Source organism: Callospermophilus lateralis, chromosome 11 (assembly GCF_048772815.1).
Source record: "Callospermophilus lateralis isolate mCalLat2 chromosome 11, mCalLat2.hap1, whole genome shotgun sequence".
Classification (NCBI taxonomy): domain Eukaryota; kingdom Metazoa; phylum Chordata; class Mammalia; order Rodentia; family Sciuridae; genus Callospermophilus; species Callospermophilus lateralis.
The window spans coordinates 48,668,533-48,687,619 of NC_135315.1; the positions used below are offsets into that span (position 1 = coordinate 48,668,533).

General features: G+C 44.4%; 1 protein-coding gene across 1 annotated transcript; it reads left to right on the forward strand.

The window, feature by feature from the left end:
- Window positions 1-2,454: 2,454 nt before the first annotated feature.
- Xaf1 (XIAP associated factor 1) lies at window positions 2,455-16,726 on the forward strand. The gene is made up of 7 exons (XM_076869970.1): window positions 2,455-2,528; window positions 4,209-4,344; window positions 5,345-5,540; window positions 6,772-6,857; window positions 14,032-14,373; window positions 16,452-16,519; window positions 16,664-16,726. The coding sequence occupies exons 1-6, from the start codon at window positions 2,497-2,499 to the stop codon at window positions 16,506-16,508; spliced, it is 849 nt and encodes a 282-aa protein (XP_076726085.1). The 5' UTR covers window positions 2,455-2,496; the 3' UTR covers window positions 16,509-16,519; window positions 16,664-16,726.
- Window positions 16,727-19,087: the final 2,361 nt, after the last annotated feature.

Consider the following 19,087-nt stretch of genomic DNA (forward strand, 5'->3'; position numbering starts at 1 on the left):
ACAAATAACATATTGTGCTAAGATGTGAGAGAAGCCATAGCATTACTAGGTGATAGGGGTTTTTCAGTTATAATCTTAAGAGACCACTGTCTTGTTCTGGCCCATTGTTGACCAAACTAACATTATGCAGTGTAAATATATTTCAGTTTTCACTGAGCTGCTAAATACACTCTTTTGTCATACTTATTGAATGTGTGTCTGCTGGAAACAAAACCCAGGGCCTCACACATGCTAAGCAAGCACTCTACCACTACTCGATGCCGCCAACCCTGTTTGGTCACTTTTATTGATCTAACTAAACACACCCCACTTCTTCTTTTGAAAAGAACAAACACTAATAGACAAATTTGCAAATGTTATATGGTCACTTAATTCAATTATGCATTATTACTTTGGACATGTGTTGCCTTTAAAAGAACTTTCTTTTTTAGTGGTAATTGGTACAGTTTCTTTATTTATTTATTTTTATGTGGTGCTGAGGATCGAACCCAGTACCTCACATATGCAAGGCAAGTGCTCTACCACTGAGCTACAGCCCCAACCCCAGAATATGGTTTCTTTGACCCTCAAAGATTCAAAGACTTGAGGTCAACTGGTCTAGTCATTCTTATTTATTTGGGGTTCTGGGTGCCTCCTCAGGCAAAAGCAATTTTGCACACAATTACTGGGACACTCCCCCCACCCCATGTGGTCCAATAAACAAGAGACCATCAACAGAATCTCAAAAAGGCTAAGATAACTCAAGCTATCAGTTAATACTGTCAGGATTCAAACTCTGGCCTGCCGACCCCTTGTCTGTTCCAGGAGAGACACACCTAAGGCCAGGTTGCCGTGTTCAAAGCCTGGTTGCGCTGCCTATTGGTTATGAGACTTGTGCAGATTATATAGCCCCTTGGTACTTTAGTTTCATTAGCTGAAAATGGGATGACAATAACAGGACCTTCCACAATCAATGCTTGCCACTTGGCATTATATCAGTGTTTGCTATGATTACTTTATAATCAAGAAGGACAAGCTTGCTGAGTGTACGGCACATACCTCTAATCCCAGTTACATGGGAGGCTGAGGCAGGAGGATTGCAAGTTTGAGGCCAGCCTGGGCAACTTAGTGAGACCCTGTCTTGAAATAAGATTAAAAGGGCTGGAGTTGTAGCTCAATAGCAGAGTACTAGGCTAGCATGCAAAGCCCCAGGTTTGATCCCCAGCACTGGGGCGGGGGGCCGGTGAGGGAAGCTCAGGGAGATAGGCACTTTCCCCTGACCACCAACCTGCCAAAGGGTATGTGACTCCATTCCCAGGATGTGACCCAAAGCCTGTAGTGTGGGAACACAGCATTCTGCATCCAAATTTCTTCCACCGACCCCATTTTTTCTTTTTTTCAATTTTATTCTTAGTTTGCATTTTTTATTATTTATTTATTCTAATTTGTTATACATGGTGGCAGAATGCAATTCATTTCATATTACACATATAGAGCACAATTTTTCAAGTCACTGGTTGTACGCAAAGTATTTCCACACCATTTGTGTCTTATACATGTACTTAGGGTAATGATGTCTTACTCATTCCACTGTCATTCCTACCCTCATATCCCGGCCCTTCCCCTCCCTCCCCTTTGTCCTATCTAAAGTTCTTCCACTCCTCCCATGCTCCTCCCCAATCGCATGCATCCTATGCGTCTGCATCCTCATTTCAAAGAAAACATTCAGCCTTTGGTTTTTTGGGATTGGCTAACTTCACTTAGCATTATATTCTCCAACTCCATCCATTTACCTGCAAATGCCATGATTTTATTCTCTATTAATGCTGAGTAAAGTTCCATTATGTATGTATGTATGTATGTATATATATATATGTATGTATATATATACACCAAAATTTCCATTCATCTATTGAAAGGCATCTACGTTGGCTCCACAGTTTAGCTATTGTGAATTGTGCTGCTATAAACATTGATGTGGCTGTGTCCCTGTAGTATGCTGTTTTTAAGTCCTTTGGGTATAAGCTGAGGAGTGGGATAGCTGCCACCAACCCCATTTTCAAAGATATGACTGACTGGCACCAGAGCAAGGTGCAGAAGGTCTGGGATTAGCTTCTTCAGAGAGCAGCCCTGGAGTTCAGCATGAAAAGCCACCTCTTCCCTGCAGAGGAAGGACCACAGAAGAGCGGGGAGAAGGGGTAGGAGTGGGAAGTCAATGGCAGGGAAAGGGGATGCAGACCCAGAGGGAGCAAAGCAGGTGGGGACGTCTGGCCTCTGACTCCTGCTCTTGAGGTTGCAGAAACAGCCTGTGACAGCAGCACAGGGGGACAGCATAGGTCCAGGGAACTGGCAGGGGCTGGATGTGCTGCAGAGAGGCTTCCTGGGAGCCTCTGGTTTCCGAATTCAGAAATTCCCCTCCCTCCCTGGGTTTGTGGGCTGGGCTGTTAGAACACTTTCAGTTTTGTTTTCTCATCCTCCAGAAACGAAACCCAATAGAGAAACTCCAGGGAGCAGAGCATGGAGGGAGACCTCCAAGTGTGCGGGAACTGGTAAGAAGGCACTTTCTCTAGCAGAGACCACTAGTGAGGGTCAGACCAGAGAAGGCTGTTTTTGAAGTAAGGAGGACCCAATCTGATCTTTGCATTAAAACACCCAGGAGGGCAGGAGGGTGGGGACTGGGATCCCCTGGGGTTGGGATGTTGAAACCCTGTGGATCTCTGGGTAGGGTAGTCAGCAGTCCTGGAGCTTCAGTACCCTCCCTCAGATCAGCTAGTTCAGACCTTCTGGGTCAGGCCTGGAGTGAAACATGCAGGTGAATTGTCCTGACTGAGCTACTCATACTTGGAACTTAGAAACTGACTTGGAGTTCTGATAATATGGCCTCCACACCAATTTATGAAGGAAAGGGACCCACGGAGATTCCCAGGGACCATTTCCACCCTCACCTTGAGAGCGAGCTGAGCAGGTACCAGGCCCACACCTCTCTGTGAGTGGCAGCTGGCCCGTGGAAGAGCCTCACTCTCGAAGCTCTCTACCAGCGGCAGGAACCAGGGTGGAACATCCCCAGAGAGCTTTGCTCCAACTAGACCTTTTTAGATCTCTGGTCCTCTGAACAAATTTAGGAAGATCTCAGGGAACAGGACAGGCAGAGTAGAGAGGGCGGAACAGAAGAAAGGGGAGGTAAAGCCACTTATGTGCCTCTGACCAGGCAGCTTGTTCTAACTGCGAGCATTGAGATTTGATGGTCACTCTTGGCCCAGTCCCATATGATAGGGACTTTGACAGGCTCTTCTCTGGACATCTAGGCTGTAGGGCTACAGTCTCTATAGTTTTCTTCCTCCCAAGCTGCCAGCAAGAACGGATGGAAACGAGGGTGGGAATGGTCCGGGGTAAATCTCCACAGGCCCCCTTCTTTCACAGTTTGGTGTGAAGATCATATTATCAGAACTCCAAGTTAGGACCTAAGTTCTGACACGTATGAGTAGCCCAGTTGGGATAGGCCTGACCCAGAATGTCTAAAATAGCTGAGCTAAGAGAATGGCAAAGATGGTTGGGAAAACGAACTGCCCAGGAAGTGGGAGGCTCAGAAGCCTTGATTCATCGGGGTCTCTGAGAAGGGCTTTTTGTGACCTCCCTAGCAGGGAACAGGTGGGTGGCCTCTCACTCTCAGAGACATGAATCACTCTCGCATTGGAGATTCTCAGTCGACGTCCTCCTTGCAGGAAGCCTGGGACTGGCAGGGTAACTGGCTTGAACCAGCAGAGGCACCAGAAAATGAGGAAAAGAACTTTGGAAGAATTAAATATTTGTTATTGCATTTTGATTACAGCCTTAGTGATGGATAATTGACCTAGGATAAACTGGATGTCTCTAAAGTACCACTTGGGACGTTTTTATGTATGTCCAATACCCATGAAACCATTCCACGATCCAGGAAATGAATTTATATATCTTCCCCCAAAGGTTTCTCCTTGCAGTCCCTGCCTCCTGCTTCTTCACACCTGCTGGGTCCAGCACCGGAGGAACTTTGTAAATCGTCCTTAGACTTATTACAAGGTGCTGCATTGTTCTGATTCTGGACCAACATTGGGGAAGGCAGGGCAGGTCGGGTCAACGCCATCCTATTTTCAGTGCTGATGGATTCAGAGGAGCTGGCCCTGGGTAGAAAATAAGCTCTGTGTTCTATACCATGACAATAAGCCTGTTTTTCTCCCCCCTGGCTCCCACAGCAGAAGAAGTGTGGCCTCTGCCCACTTCACCCTCCACGAGGCCCACTGCCTGCGGTTCCTGGTCCTTTGCCCAGAGTGTGAGGAGCCCGTCCCACAGTCGAAGATGAAGGAGCATTTTGAAAATGAGCACCAGCAGGTGAGCAGGTGGCAGGAGGGATGGGAACCTAGGGCTTGGGGGCCAGAGTCCAGTCCTCCCTGGTCCCTGTGGGCAAGCTGTTCAGCCCCTGTTTAGCCCCCGTGTGTAAAAAAGGAATATGACCCTGTCTTTCTCACTCTAGAGTGATTCTGCCTGCAGTTTCTCTTTCTCAGATTCTTTTCCTACAGGTTCGTGGGTCTGGCCAAGACCAGGGGTTCCTGTTTCAGGGAAGCTTAAATATTCTTTCAAGATTCCTAACCAGGGAAAGCAAGAAAGGAGGGCAGACAAGCATCGCTTCTTCTTTCCTGCTTTTTTTATGTCAGTCCGTCTTGGGGTCCTCTTGTCTGTCTGTCTGGAAGTCCTCAGGCTTGGGCATCTGTTTCAGCTCAAACTCATCCAGCAAATGCTTCTTGAACCCTGGGCTAGGTGCTAGAAGGAGTGAGGTAGCCACACCTGATTCCCCACCTTCTAGAAACACCAAGCACCAAGGTGGATGTGGGGAAGGCTGGGGGTGTGGGGTGAAGTCTCTCTCTCTCTCTCTCTCTCTCTGTGTCATTCCTTCTCTGTTTAAATCAGGTGTGAGATGTGTCAGTAAAGTACAGAAGCTCTTGCTGGAACCGCATGCAATAAGAGTCAGGTGCGATTCCTCCTCTACAGTCAAGCAGTCCAACACGGGAGAAGGAGAGCAAAAGGGAGAAGCAGCTAGTCATAAATTCCCTCTGAACATTACCTTCTCACCCAAGTGGGTTCAGAGAGCAATGAAGAACCAGCCCCCCCTCAGGAAAACACATTCCCCCCATCCTCAGATGTTGGATAGGAGGGTTTTCTGTAGGTCCAGGGGTCCAAGAGAGCTCAGATTCCTCGAAGGCTGTCCTGTCCTCTGGCCCTTGCCCTCGCCTTCTCTGATTGGCTTCAATTTCCTGGGGAGATGGGTTCGGGTTCTTGACCTGCCTTCTGTCCAAGAGGCCAATGATCATGCCCTTCCTGCTACCTCCCACAGACCGAGGAATGCCAGCAACACTCCATCAAGTGCAAGTTCTGTGAGCTGACGGGGTCCCTGAAGGAGCTGCAGATCCACGAGTCCCGCTGTGACAAGCAGACAGAGTGCTGCCTACGCTGCGGCCAGTTCATCAGGCTTCAATTGCTAGCCCGGCACCAAGAAGTCTGTTCCGGTAGACAGGCTCAGCTTGGAAAAGGTGAGCATCAGGGAAAGCCTGGGGAGGAAGCAGGAAGCCTCAAGGGTCAGAGCCTCTCCTGGGCGGGATGCAAGGGACTGGATGTCCTCCACGGTGCAGAGGAGAAGGGTGTTCCTCGTGTGTACCTCAGTTCATCTGCTATTCTGGTTCTGCACCAGGCTCCAGAGGGGGTCTTCTTGTGAGAGGGATCTTCTTGTGTGTCTGCCAAAGTCTTTAAATGACTGGTCCAGGAAGACCAGGAGGCCTAGGCAGGATGGGGGCGGGGGCTGAAAACCACACATATGAGTAAGGAAGCCATGGGGAGTCCTCAAAATGGGGGGGGGGTTCTTTGAACTCCTCCAGCACAATCTTAGCCTGGTGAGACACCCCCCGCCCCCAAATCCTTTTATAAATGAGAAATCTAAGAATGAAGCAGGGGCTTGCTCAAAGCAGAAATAAGACTGGACACTCATGTTTCCTGATACAAAATCTAGTTCTTTCCACCATCTGCAAGGGCCAGAGGGGAGCTATCTGTAGCTCCTGAACTTCACCAGGCCTGTGTTTTGGCCGCCTGTTATCACTTTCTGTCCTCTTGGCCCAATTCAATTAATTCTTTGTGAAGGTGTGTTGAGGACACAGCTCTCAATGTGGCCAATGTTTTTGTTACCACAATGTGGTAACATGGGGGTGGAGAGAGCCTAAAACCCCTTAGATGATAAATCTCTCCTGGTAAACCCCTTAGATGATAAATCTCTACCCAGGGTCAAAATTGACCAATGAAAACTGGACAGCGAGAGGTCCATGCATGCTTCCTTCATTCCAGTGTGCCTGGGCTTCCACGCAACCAACACAACCTGCACCACAACTTCATCAACACAAGTTCAACACAACACGGCTTCAGCCTAATGATGTGTACAGTCAACGTCTAGCTGGATCACAGATCTTGGAAATGAGTATAACGAGAGAGTAGTTAGACAGGTGTGGCCCCCTGTGGTAATGGCTCCCCTTATCTCCTTAAAAACCCAGCCCTGCTAAATGTCTCTTCCCCAGGGTGGCATGCTGCCCTGAGTGCACAATGTGGCTACATCCCTGTGTGGCCTCAGCCACAGCTGGCAACACAGGAGACTTAAGATGGGGCAGGCCTGGGGGCAGTTTATGCTCACAGGTACACGCCATGCAGGCAGTCAGGGGAGAGCTGGGCTAACCATTGTCAAGGGCAATCATTTGCGGTGTTGTTTCTGTGCTTATTCAGGGAAGAGAATTTCAGCTCCTGAAAGGAAGATCCACCGTTATTATTGCAACCAAAAGTATTCAGAAAATGAGTACATCGTCCATAGGGTGAGTAGCAATTAGTTGTTTTATTACGATGCCAATAGTGACGTGAAAGAGCAGATTCTGGCCCAATTTGTCATAGCACATATATTAAAGGTTCCCATATTTATTTTTTGCTTGGTTCCGAAAAGGATTTTAGTGAATTCCTTTCAGTGAATTTAACACACATAATTGACCTTCAAGGAGTACCCATGACCTCCCCTGATATTTCTGATCACCTCTGACCCTCTACAACTTTCAGAACCTGCAAGGCCCTCAGTGCCTTGTTAGTGCATTGCTGTGCCAGGTTGTTCCCTTTTTTTGTACAAGACGGAAAAGTCACCACAGCTTCTCTCCAAAGACCTCAACTTCTCTTTGGACACAGAGCTGTTTACCTTTCTAAATCCTTCAATTCATAGAACTTAAAGAATATCAGAACTAATGACATCTTTTTGCTTTTTTTATCACTATAGTATGATACCATGAAATTCGCCATTAGTGACATATTTGACTTTCACAGTGTTATGTGACCATCACCACTCTTTAATTCCAGGGCATTTTCATCACCCCAAAAAGAAACCCTGTGCCCACTGGCAGCTACTCCCCATTCCTTCCTTTTCCCAGGGTTCTGTGGACATTTTACATTAGTCAAATTCTCTGTGGTCCTCTGTGACTGGCTTCCTTCAGTTAGCATAACGTTTCAAGGCTCATCCATGTTGTAGCTTTGACATGTATGGCACTTTATTCCTTTTACGATTTTTTTTTTTTTTTTTTTTGATGCTGGGAATCAAACCCAGGGTCTTGTGCATGCAAAGCAAGCACTCTACCAACTGAGCTATATCCCCAGCCCTCCTTTTAGGATCTTTTTATAGTCATGCTGCCTTGTGTTTATCCAATCTGTTGCCAGACAAGAATGCTTGGGTTCCTTCTGCCTTTGGCTCCTTGCTTTTTAAACAGCAGGTCTGTGGACCAGCAACCTCAGCATCACCCAGAAGTTGGTTAGAAAGACAGACTCTCAGTCCCCTTCTCTAGAAATGCTAAATCAGAATATGCAGGGTGAGGGCTGGGGCTGTAGCTCAGTGGCAGAGCACTTGCTTACCATATATGAGACACTGGGTTCGATCCTTAGCACGGCATAAAAAAAAATACACAAATAAAATAAAGGCATGCTATCCATCTACAACTATAGGAAAATTTTTTTTTAAAGAATATGACAAGATTTCCTGGGGGTTTCAAGTTTGAGAAATGCTGCCTCAGCTAAGTGATGACCAGTCTTAGCTGCACATCAAAATCACCTATAAGTTACCTTAATACTGATATTTACCTCTAAGTTGCCTGTGTTTTTTGTTTGTTTGTTTGTTTGTTTGTTTGATCAGATACTTGTTAAGCACCAACATAAGAGTGAAGTTGATCGCTAGAGATGTGGCTCTGTGGTAGAGCGCTTGCCTAGCATGTGTGAGGCACTGGGTTTGATCCTCAGCACCACATAAAAAAAAATAAAATAAAATAAAGGTATTGTGTCCATCTACAACTAAAAAAAAAAAAATTAAAAAAAAGAGTGAAGATGATTACTCCCCTTCAAAATGCTCCAACCTGTAACCAAGGACACCTACTTATTTATTTGAAGGTGGGGGGAGCTATAGTAACCATGGAACTGGATGTGTTTGTGGTCAGAAACTCTTGAGTTTTACAGGACGCGGTTTAGCTGATCCTAATTTTTTTGGCAACATCTAAAGCATCTGCAACTTACTCTGTACACCCTCCCAGAGCTTCTTTCTTATTTTGTGGAAAATAGGGACAAAGATTTATCTACTTGGTCATGAAAAGAGGACAGCCACAACCATTCAACCAGAGCCCCCTCCTTACCAGCATCTATATTCACATCCGCTGCCTTCCCACCCATTATCATAGAAGGGCTTTCTGTGCTCCTGTCGAACACTTATCCCCTCCTGATGCACCACATCCTTCCTTCTTGCCTGCACAAGGTCACTTGCTACCCTGTTAGAGCAGATCTCTCTTCTCTCTTCTGCAACATGGAGAGGTTAAATGCGCTGTACATGCAAGCGACGACAAAATCTCAAAAACAGTTCTCCTGGCTATGTTCAAACATTTGTTATGAATGTTTAAAGAGGTGATAGTAACACTTCTACCCATGGTATTCTGTCTGACCTTACATGGAAGGCATCTTTTATTTATTTATTTATTTTGAGAACTGGGGACTGATATAGTGTACACTAGGCAGTTTCATGGTTCTGTCCTTAACTTTAATAGTAACGACCCAAAACCAGAAAAACAAAAAAATACTTCTCTTCATCCCATTTCCTGCCAGAGAGCCATCATATTATCTCTTTGTTTCCCTTGGTTGCAAAATATTTGAACTCACTGTCTATATTCTTACAAACACTCCATTCTGGCTTTTGAACCCACTACTTCCCCCAGCTCTACCAAAAGTGCTCTTCTCAAAATCATCAGTGACCTTTGCCTGGCTAAATCCAATGCTCATTTCTTAGTCATCAATTAAATATGAGCTTTTAACACCCCAGCTCATCCCTCCCTCTTCCTAGATTCATTTTTCTTGACTTCCAGGAGACCCCACTCTTCTGGTTTTCAATAGCCTCAGTGTTGTCTCCACTAGACCCCCCTAACCTCCTAATATGTGGGAACAGGGCAGAGCTCAGTCTCTTATCTCCTTTTTTTTTTATGGTGAAAATATGTGTAATTGAAATTAACCAGCAGGACTTGGTTTAGCTGATCCTAATTTTTTTTTTTGGGGGGGGGCAACATGTAAAGCATCATAATCAGGAGCCAGTTAATCATGCCTTCTGTCTCCACCAGGTCCGGTCAGGGTGTTGACCTTGGCCACATCGATGTATTAGAGCCTCTTTAAAGTATGTTCAGATGCTTTTTGGTCTTGACACCCACGAAAAACCCAAGGGTGTTGTCATCTTGTACCTTCTTTATGGCGGACCCAGTGGTCAGGTGCAGCTTGATGACAGAGGGGTGGAGCTGATCTTTCCCAGCGGCGCTGTTTGAAGCATATCTGGGTGGACCCGGGAGCCACAGGGCCTAGGGCAGAAGGTGGGATGATGGGCAGGTGTGTGTGTGTGTGTGTGTGTGTGTGTGTGTGTGTGGCCACCTTTCAGCACTGCCTTGGGGCCTTTGCTTTGGCTTCAGCTTTAAGAGGGACAGGAGCTTCCTTCCACACTTTCAGCACCATTGTGGTCTCTGGTCTCTATTATTCCTACACCTGCTGCCTCAGTCATTTCATCTAATCTCCTTTTTTTTTTTTCTTAATGCTATATGAAAACTGACACTCCTAAATTTAAATCTCAGTCTGGACTTTATACCCTAAACTCCAGATTCAGGTATCCTTGCCGATTCAGGCATCGACACTTAAATGCTGGGCAGGCGACTTAATCGTAACACATCCGAAATGGCATCCTCTCTCTGCCACTGCTTTGCCCATCTCCTGCGTTGGCAACTCTATCCTTCCAGCTGCTCAGGCCATGATTTCAGGTGCGTCCTTGACTCCCATCCTTCCATCAGTGCGGGTACCCTGGTGCCAGCCACCATCACCTCCAACCCAGATTGCTGCTGTCGTCTCCTCACTGGGCTCCCTACCACCCACCTTGCCCACTGCAGTGTGTTCTCAAGCCTTTAAAAATACAATAATTTCATTCCTCTGCTCAAAATTCTGTACAGCTCTCGCCCCCATTTCACACAGTCAAAATCTGAACAAGGGCCTCTGTGCCCTGCGTCCTCTGCGCCTCTTTTTCCTCCTCCTCACCTCTCCATCTCATTTCCCATCCTGCTGGCCTCCTGGTGGTTTTCCTGAGTACACCGTGCCTTACAGCATTCTCCCTGGCTGTTTCCTCTTCCTGAAAGTCACCCCGTCACCCCACTCCCTGCCATATTCAAAGAGCCACCTCAAGTCTTTGCTCAAATGACACCTTCTCAAGGAACATCCCTTGGCAACCTATTTAAAATTGCAGCCCCCTCCCCATCACATGCCCACCACCCCTCACCTTCCTCTGTATTTTTCATAGTATCTGTCAACTTCTATAATATTATCTAATTTAATTATTTATTATGATCCTTATTAATTGCCTCCTATAGCCTCAGTTAAAATTAAAATAAAATCCCCACTGCTTCCTTTCCTATTAATGGCTTCATAGACACAAGTACTCTTATTTTTCTCTTTTCCCTGTTTCCTATGATAATTACCTGTATATTTCTTTCTTTCTTTTTTGGTCCCAAGGGATTGAACCCAGGGGCACTTATCCACTGAGCAACATCCCCAGCCCTTTTCATATTTTATTTAGAGACAGGGTCTTGCTAAGTTGCTTAGGGCCTTATTAAGTTGCTGAGGCTGGCTGAACTTGATCATCCTGCCTCAGCCTCCTGAATTGCTGGAATTACAGGCATGCACCCACTGTCCCCGGCAACCTCCATATTTCTAAAGCACTTTCTTTTACCGTTTTTTTTTTTTTTTCAATTTTAGATATTATCTACTGACTTATTAGGATTCAGGAATACCGGTTTCATTATTCCCGCCCCTCAATTTATTGACATCATTCATGCTGGTTAAATCAGTACTGAATATTACATTACTCTGACCATGTAAACATTATAAATGATTTGCCATAAGATCAGATTTACTTTTTTCTACAACTCTTTGTTTCCCCTGAAGTTAGTAGTTGCTTCATTTTTTTCATTTGTTTCACTTTGTAGTTACCTATCACTAAATCATCCCTAAAAGATTCTGCCAGATCAGAAATTTTCCCCTCAATATAATTAAACACACCAGGTATTCTATTGATTTCATGTTGGGAGCATGTTATTCCCTAGCTCATCCTAGGAATTTCTTCCACCTTTTTCCAAAGTTGGAATTCTTTTCTTCAAATCTCAGGTCAGGTCTTCCTTTTTTTCTTGATTTAATACTTATTTGATAGATATATTCTCCAATTGTCTCTTGAGAAAGAAAGCAAGGGAATAAATTTTTTAGACCTATATGTCTGAAAATGGTGGATTAGATGACAACAGAATCAATCTTCTTAATTTTTAAGAAAATTATTATAAAAACATTCAAATAAAATGAAAGTAGAGGGCTGGGGCTGTAGCTCAGTGGCAGAGAGCTTGAGGCATGAGGCACTGGGTTCAATTCTCAGTACCATATGAAAATAAACAAATAAAATAAAGGCAATTAGAATTATAAAAAAAATTAAATGAAAGTAGAAAGCTAATACAAAGAAAACCTATGTATTCATCCCTGAGATACAATAATTAAAAGTTTTCCATATTTACTTTTTCCATTCTTTTGTATTTTTATTTTTTCTTTTCTTTTTTCCTGAAATATTTCAAAGCAAATTCAAGCAAATTTTACCATTTAAAGATACATTTTTAAATATAGTCATTTTTTTTTAACTTAACCACGGTGCCTTTATTACATCTAATGATATTGACAATAGTTCTTTTCACCATCTTTTGGGAGGCCTTCCATTTACCACACTTATTCATTACTACTTCAGTTGCTTTTCCTTCTCCTGCCTTCTGTTAGATGGAGCAAATTTTCTTTCTTATTTTTCTTCTTTTCTATTGATTTGGCAATTTTGCATTTTCTTTCTATTATTTTAGTGGATATCAATAACATTTAAATATGAAAACTTAATAAAGTCCGAAGTGAATCATTATCTCAACCCTCTTTACAAACGTATATGGATTTGAAAATATGTTAACGCTAACCCTCTAATCCTATTTCATATGAAAATGTTTCCATAATTCTGATCTGCTTTGTTTTCATACTACTCCTCTTTAGTCATTAGCGTTATTGTTACGATATACAATTCATGCCTATTTGGGTATACTCACAAGTTTACCCTTCTCTTTGCTCACATTCTTTCTTAGGTCATAAGTTTTCTTTCTTGCTATGGTTTCCTCTCTGCCTGATGTATGTATCAGTAGTCCTTTCAGCAAGAACCTGTAAGTAGCAAATTTTTAATTGCCTGAAAATGAGCTTTTTCCCCCTGAATTTCTGAATGATAGTTTAGCTAGCTATAGTTCTATTATCTGAATTTCTTGGACATTAACACTACTATTTGTTTTGATTTACTCGAGGTGGATTGTTCCCACAAGTGTTTGTAAATTTGAACTGTGAGTTTCTATTTGGTGGATCTCTACTTGTGAGAATCCTTTATGATCAATTTTGAAGTTATGTACCTTCCAGAGGTATTATGTGATTACTTCTCAATTTTATGTTAATTTTTTCTGCTTATGAATTTTCCAAAAGTGAGGCTAATATAAATATGAACCCTAAGCACTGCAATGGTATGGGCCTGTGATTTTGAGTTTACAGGGACACTTTATTTTTTTTTTTTGCTTCTCCACATACAAATTCTGGCCCAAAATAGGAAAGTTTTCTACCACTTTCCTTTTCTAATTAGCTGATTCTTTTCTCTTAGTCACCATAATTTAGCCTTTAAGAGTCCCTACGTTGGGCAGGGGGAGGAGATTGTTACTTCCATTTCCCCACCTTATGTGAACGGGACATTTCTCTCATCCAAGCCCCTATTTACAAGATTGACCCCACATCTCCTCCCAAAACCAAGTGTCTGCTAATTTGCTTAACCCTTGTCATGGTCTGTTTGTGCTGCTGTAACAGAATACCACAGACAAGAACAGAACAGAAATATAATTCTCACAATTCTGAAGGCTAGAAATCTAAGATCAAGGTGTTAGCATTTGGTTTCTGGTGAGGGTATTCTTGCTTCATCCTCCTGTAGCAGAAGGTAGAAAAGCGAGTTAATCAAATGCTGCATGAAGCTGCTTTCATAAAGTCCTTAATTCCATCAATGGGCATGCACCACAGTGCTGGGCAACTGTAGGGAGAGCCAGATCTCTGAGTCTCCGGCTCCTATGATCTAATGACCTCTTAAAGGCCCTGCTTCTTAATACTATCACAGTGGCAATACATGGATTTTGGAGGGGACCTCTTCAAATCACAGCAACCATTCAGACCTTCATTCCTGGAACTCAGTTTTCTCTCTTTCATTTAAAGTCAACTATGAACTTCAATTGAATATCTGTCATATTTCATCCATCCTATGTAGGTGCTTCTGGTAGAAAGTTTTCAGGTAATCTAATCAACTATACTGTTCAACCAATGAAGTCACTTTTTAATTTGATATATTACTCACAATTGCAGAGTAAGTGTTGTACAGTCTCAGAGTCTGGGAAACATCATCCATCTGGAAAGCCCAAAATTCTTCCTCTGTCCCTTCCAAGTGAGCCTGCTGGAAATCAAATGTCCACCCCTGAGAGAGATGTTCGTCCAAAGACAAAATATAGAAACAAATTTCCTCGTTTTTCTGAAAATTCAACACAGAAAGCACAGAGAAACAAAAACAGAACCGTGAACCTGCCTTTGAAGGCTGAGCACAAGCCAAAGACTGCCTTTCCTACAGAAGATGAGGCAGCCTATGACATTTTAAGGAGATGTTCTCAGTGTGGTATCCTACTTCCCCTTCCCACCCTATGTCAACATCAGGTAAGCAGCCTCTCTTCTCTCCTTACATGGCAGTGAACCATTTGGATAGTATCTTACAGAAATCCAAGACTTGCAGGATAACTACCCAAGACTACCCAGTGTTGCAACTGAACGGGCCCTTCCCTAACTTCTCTGTGTGCCCAAGGTTTATTTGTGTTACCTCCTACATACTGGATCACCTTTGAAAGTAGAACCAGATCTCTGAGTCCCCAGCTCCTAGCCCAGCACCAACACATGGCAAAATGCTCTAAAACTGGAGTGAAACCAAGGATAGCCAGTCTCTCTCTTCCTGAAGGTGTAGATCATTGAGGGAGAAATGGGCCTGGAATGGTGCAGAAGGGTCAGAGAGCAAACGTGTCTTGCTCCAGATTCTAAGTCAGTTGGTGGTTTGCCTCCAGCAGGTCAAGATTGCTTTAAGCCAGCCGTGGTGATGCACGCCTGAAATCCCAGCAGCTCAGGAGGCTAAGGCTGCAGAATCAAGAGTTCAAAACCATCCTCAGCAAAAGTGAGGTGCTAGGCAACTCAATGAGACCCTGTTTGTAAATAAAATATTAAAAATAGGACTGGGGATATAGCTCAGTGGTTGAGTGCCCCAAGTTCAAGCTCCGGTCCACCAAAAAAAAAAAAAAAAAAAAAAAATAGATTGCTTTAAGCAGATCAGGATTTGCAGTCATCTCCCTCAATATCATGTTTTTTTTAATATCCTAAGTCATTTTGTTGTGAGTTAGTATTAGAGGTAGTTAATCATTGTATGCCAGTTACAATACTGAGCTCTTGAATAATGGTTAATCTTCATTGTTAACAATAAACAGGTATTTTATCTTCATTTTACAGGTGAGGAAACTGAACAGAAAGGTAGACTATCTTTCCCAGGATTGTACAATTAGAGAGTTCCAGAACCCAGTACAGAATTCACACATGTATAGCTCTAAAATTTATGTTCTTAAACTCTTGACTGGTTTGTTTGTTTGATATTGTTTAAATTACAAAGTACTAGATTTTTATTGAAACTAGCTGACATAATACCATATTAAAGAGTATGGAATTAAAGGTAATTAATCATTCCCCACTCTTACCCTTCCCCACTCCTATGCCCTGAGATACATCTCCAACAGCCTGTGGGTGTCCTTTTTCAAAGCTTTATATCTTTGCTCATATAAACCTGCATGGCTTGAATTGCTTCGATTTCCCCATATATTAGTTTTATATATTCATTATATTCACATATTATTTTTGTATAGTAATTTGCCTTTTCCACTTAATATATGACACATACTCTCTACACAAAGGTAGACCTAAATCTTTTCTTCTAACTTCTTTATCATCAATATATGCATATGATTTTTTAAAATGAGCAAATTCATATTTGCTGGGGGTGCTATTAGGGCTATTTCCCTTTTCTCCATTCCTTTTTTTTTTTCTTTTCCTTCAGGGCCGAGGACGGTACTCAGGGCCTTGCACTAGGCGAGCACTCTGCTACGGAGCTAAATCCCCAACCCCTCTCCATTCTTATACAATAGGATTGCCAGATTGAGCAAATGAAATTCCCAGATGATAATCAAATTTGGATTTCATAGAAACAAAGCATTTTTAAATATACATATGCCCCCATGAAATGATTCTTTGTTTCTCTGAAACTAAAATTTAACTGCGTATCCATCCTATATATAATATAACCATTGAACAATCTTATTATATAATCATATGCAAACATGTACATTTGGAGCACTATTATAAACATTTTCCTTGCATCTTAATATTATGATCCAGCAATACCCAAGTAAAATCCCTTTGAGTCAAACAATGTGGCTTATTGTTTCCAATGGCTACATAGGAGTCCTTGGCAGGAGAGTCTCTCTTCTGCTCCTTCCCCATGATCACCAGCCTCTTTTAACACTCTCCTAGAAACTCCTGATCCCCTCCTGGCTCAGTGGGGCCTCTTCTATGCCATCCCACCCCATTTTTATCTTGGAGCTCATGCTCAGGAACAGGGGACAGCAATATTCAGAGACATTTCAGAAACCAGCACTTGCCACTGGGAACATATTGAACTTTTTTATATCCATTTTTTTTTTTAGGAGAAATGCCTGTGGTTAGCTGCATGGAAAGGAAAACAAGTGAGAAAGTCCAGCTAGATTTGGAAAAGGTACTAAGAATTTAGAGTTCCTATTACACCGGTGTTCCTGCTTACTTTCCATGGTGCTCTCCATTTATAAAAAGAGATCAATTTTATTCTTTGGGCTTTAGAAGAAAAGCTTTGCACGTTAACCATATTTCTTCTTTTGAACAGAGACATAGGTTTACCCAAGGGATACAAATGACCAGGAAGAAAAAGGATTCCAGTTCTTCTGGCTGAGCATTCTGATTAGTCATCTGAACTCAACAGCTGGCATGTCTGAGAGACCTCAGCTTTGCCCTGAAGAATAAAAATGTCCTTCCTGGAACCTTCTTGTTCACCTTCTTTGGAATTTCTTGCTAGTTTTCCAGGGCAAGAGATGGCAGGAGCCAGGACATCAGGATGGGGGGCGGGGGAGGGGAGGGAGAAAAGAAGAGGAAAGAAAAGTAAGCAGTAGGGGGAGAAATGAGGCTCAAGGGTCAAGTTACAAAGGGGCAGCTTTGAAGACTTTGGGTAGGGAAAGAGGGGGAGTCTGGAGATGCAGCCTACCTGGGGACAAACAGTACACTCAATTTTCTTGGTGCGGGGGAGGCAGGCATTGGACATTGGGAAGACCTCTTTGGGCACCAGCTCCCTGGCTGGAGTAGGGAAGGGCCAAGGAAAGTGGGTGGTTAGGAAAACCATATCCTGGATAGGAGGAGGTGGAAGGGATTGAAAAGGTGGGGTGGCTCTCTAGCAAATGTTCAGATTTGCTTCAGGCCTTTCTTGGGGGCCTTGTCCAAAGAGAAAAAAGGGGAGCCCCAGGGTAAAGCCTGCAACAGCAACTTCCTAAAGAGAGGCACAAAAGCTGGGTCTCCAGAGGCTTGGAGGGACCTAGAGGCTAGGTCAGGACCCGACAGGTTGTGGACTGCGCCCCAATTTCCCAACAGAACCTCTTCCTTGCATGGAAGGATAGAGTGCATGACCATGTTCACCCTGAGTGCCACGTGAGCCTCCTGCCTCCCAGCGCCGGTAGGGTCCTCTCCTGGGCAGTCAGCGCGGGTTGCTCGTTGCCCTCTACACACCATCAACTGACTTGGCGACTCCAAGTGTGAGCCCCTGAGACCTGTGGTGCTGAGCAGAGCCGTGCGGGCGGGCGGGGCGTCACAAAGGCGACCCGGAGATGGACATTTATTTACCTGGGCGATGGCAGGGTGCGGACCCCGGGTGCTCAGAGTTGGCGTCCGAGCAGCAGCGGCGTGGGTAAAGCAGGCAGGCACTCGCCATCCCTGCAGCCCAAACCGGGCACAGCCGGAGCGGGGCGCAGCGAGTGGGTAACTGGCGAGGGGGCGCGGGTTGCAGGCTGCCAAGTCCCTCCGGGAGGCTCAGGCCGGGTGGCGGAGGGACGCCCAGAGGTCTGGAGCGCGAGGGGCGGGCTGCCTTCCTCGCCCGCCTCCTCCTGGACGTCCTAGGGAGTTTCCCCAGCCACCCTGCATCGCCCGATGGATAGGACATCCTTAGGTTTCCTGACTGGCTGTGTGATATGGTAGATTGAGCCCAGCTTGGAGTCCCAGCTTGGGTTGGAATCCAAGGTCTTACCTTCTATTTCTCCATTTGTAAAGTGGATGGATTCATCTCTTTCTGAAGAGGATGGGGCAGAAGTATCTTGGTCCCCTCCTACTTCCTAATGGCAGCCAACATTTGGGTAGGGTTTCCAATGTGCTAAGCGCTGTTCTGTCACTTTCCCTAACTCAGCTCATATAATACTCCCAACACTAGGAGAAAGGTACCATTACCCTATTTACAGATGCAGAGACCCAGGCACAAAGAAATTAAGGTAACACAGAAGGAATCAACAGGCCAGAGCCCAAACCACCAAGCTACACTGCCTCTCACTTGTGATGAGGGGTCTAGGGTTCTCTCAGTCATCATATTTGCTTGGGGGTTCCTCAAAAAAACTTCTCCAGTTCCACCAAACATATTCTTCTACCCCACACCCCGACTGTTTAAATATCTATGGTTCTTCCCACTTTTGACTTTGAGGAGGAGAGGGGGTTAGCTTTGTTTTGTTTTTTTTTGATCGATTTTGCAGTGTTAGAGATGCAACATAGGGCTTCACACATGCAAGGCAAGTACTGTACCCCTGAGTGACACCTCCACCCCTTCAGTTTGGCTTTTGGATTGGTTTAGATTTGGGGGCACACCTTTTCAATGTCTTGATCCGTAGTATGGTCTGCAGAGGTTCCCCAACCTTGAGTAGCTTACAAGTGATTGAAGAGACATCCCAAATTTTTCATTTGTTAAATGTTTTAAGTACTTACTCGATAGAAGACTGTGGATGGCCCTAGTCCCAAGCAGTGTGGCTCCCTTAGGGGAGAAAGACAAGGACACAGATCATACACAGTGATGCACACTGGTAAGAAGGAACAGAGAAGGGAGCATGCTGAACATTCAGGCAGGGACTCTGGGAACCGGCTAGAGCCTGGGGTCACGGCACTAGTGACCTTCTCGGAAGTCTGTCCAGATCTGAATGTGGGAGGGCCTGCTGCGGGCAGGGGCCAAACTGCTCAGAGGGTAGGAAGAGAACTTGATGGAGGAGGAATAATAAAAGAGAAGGTC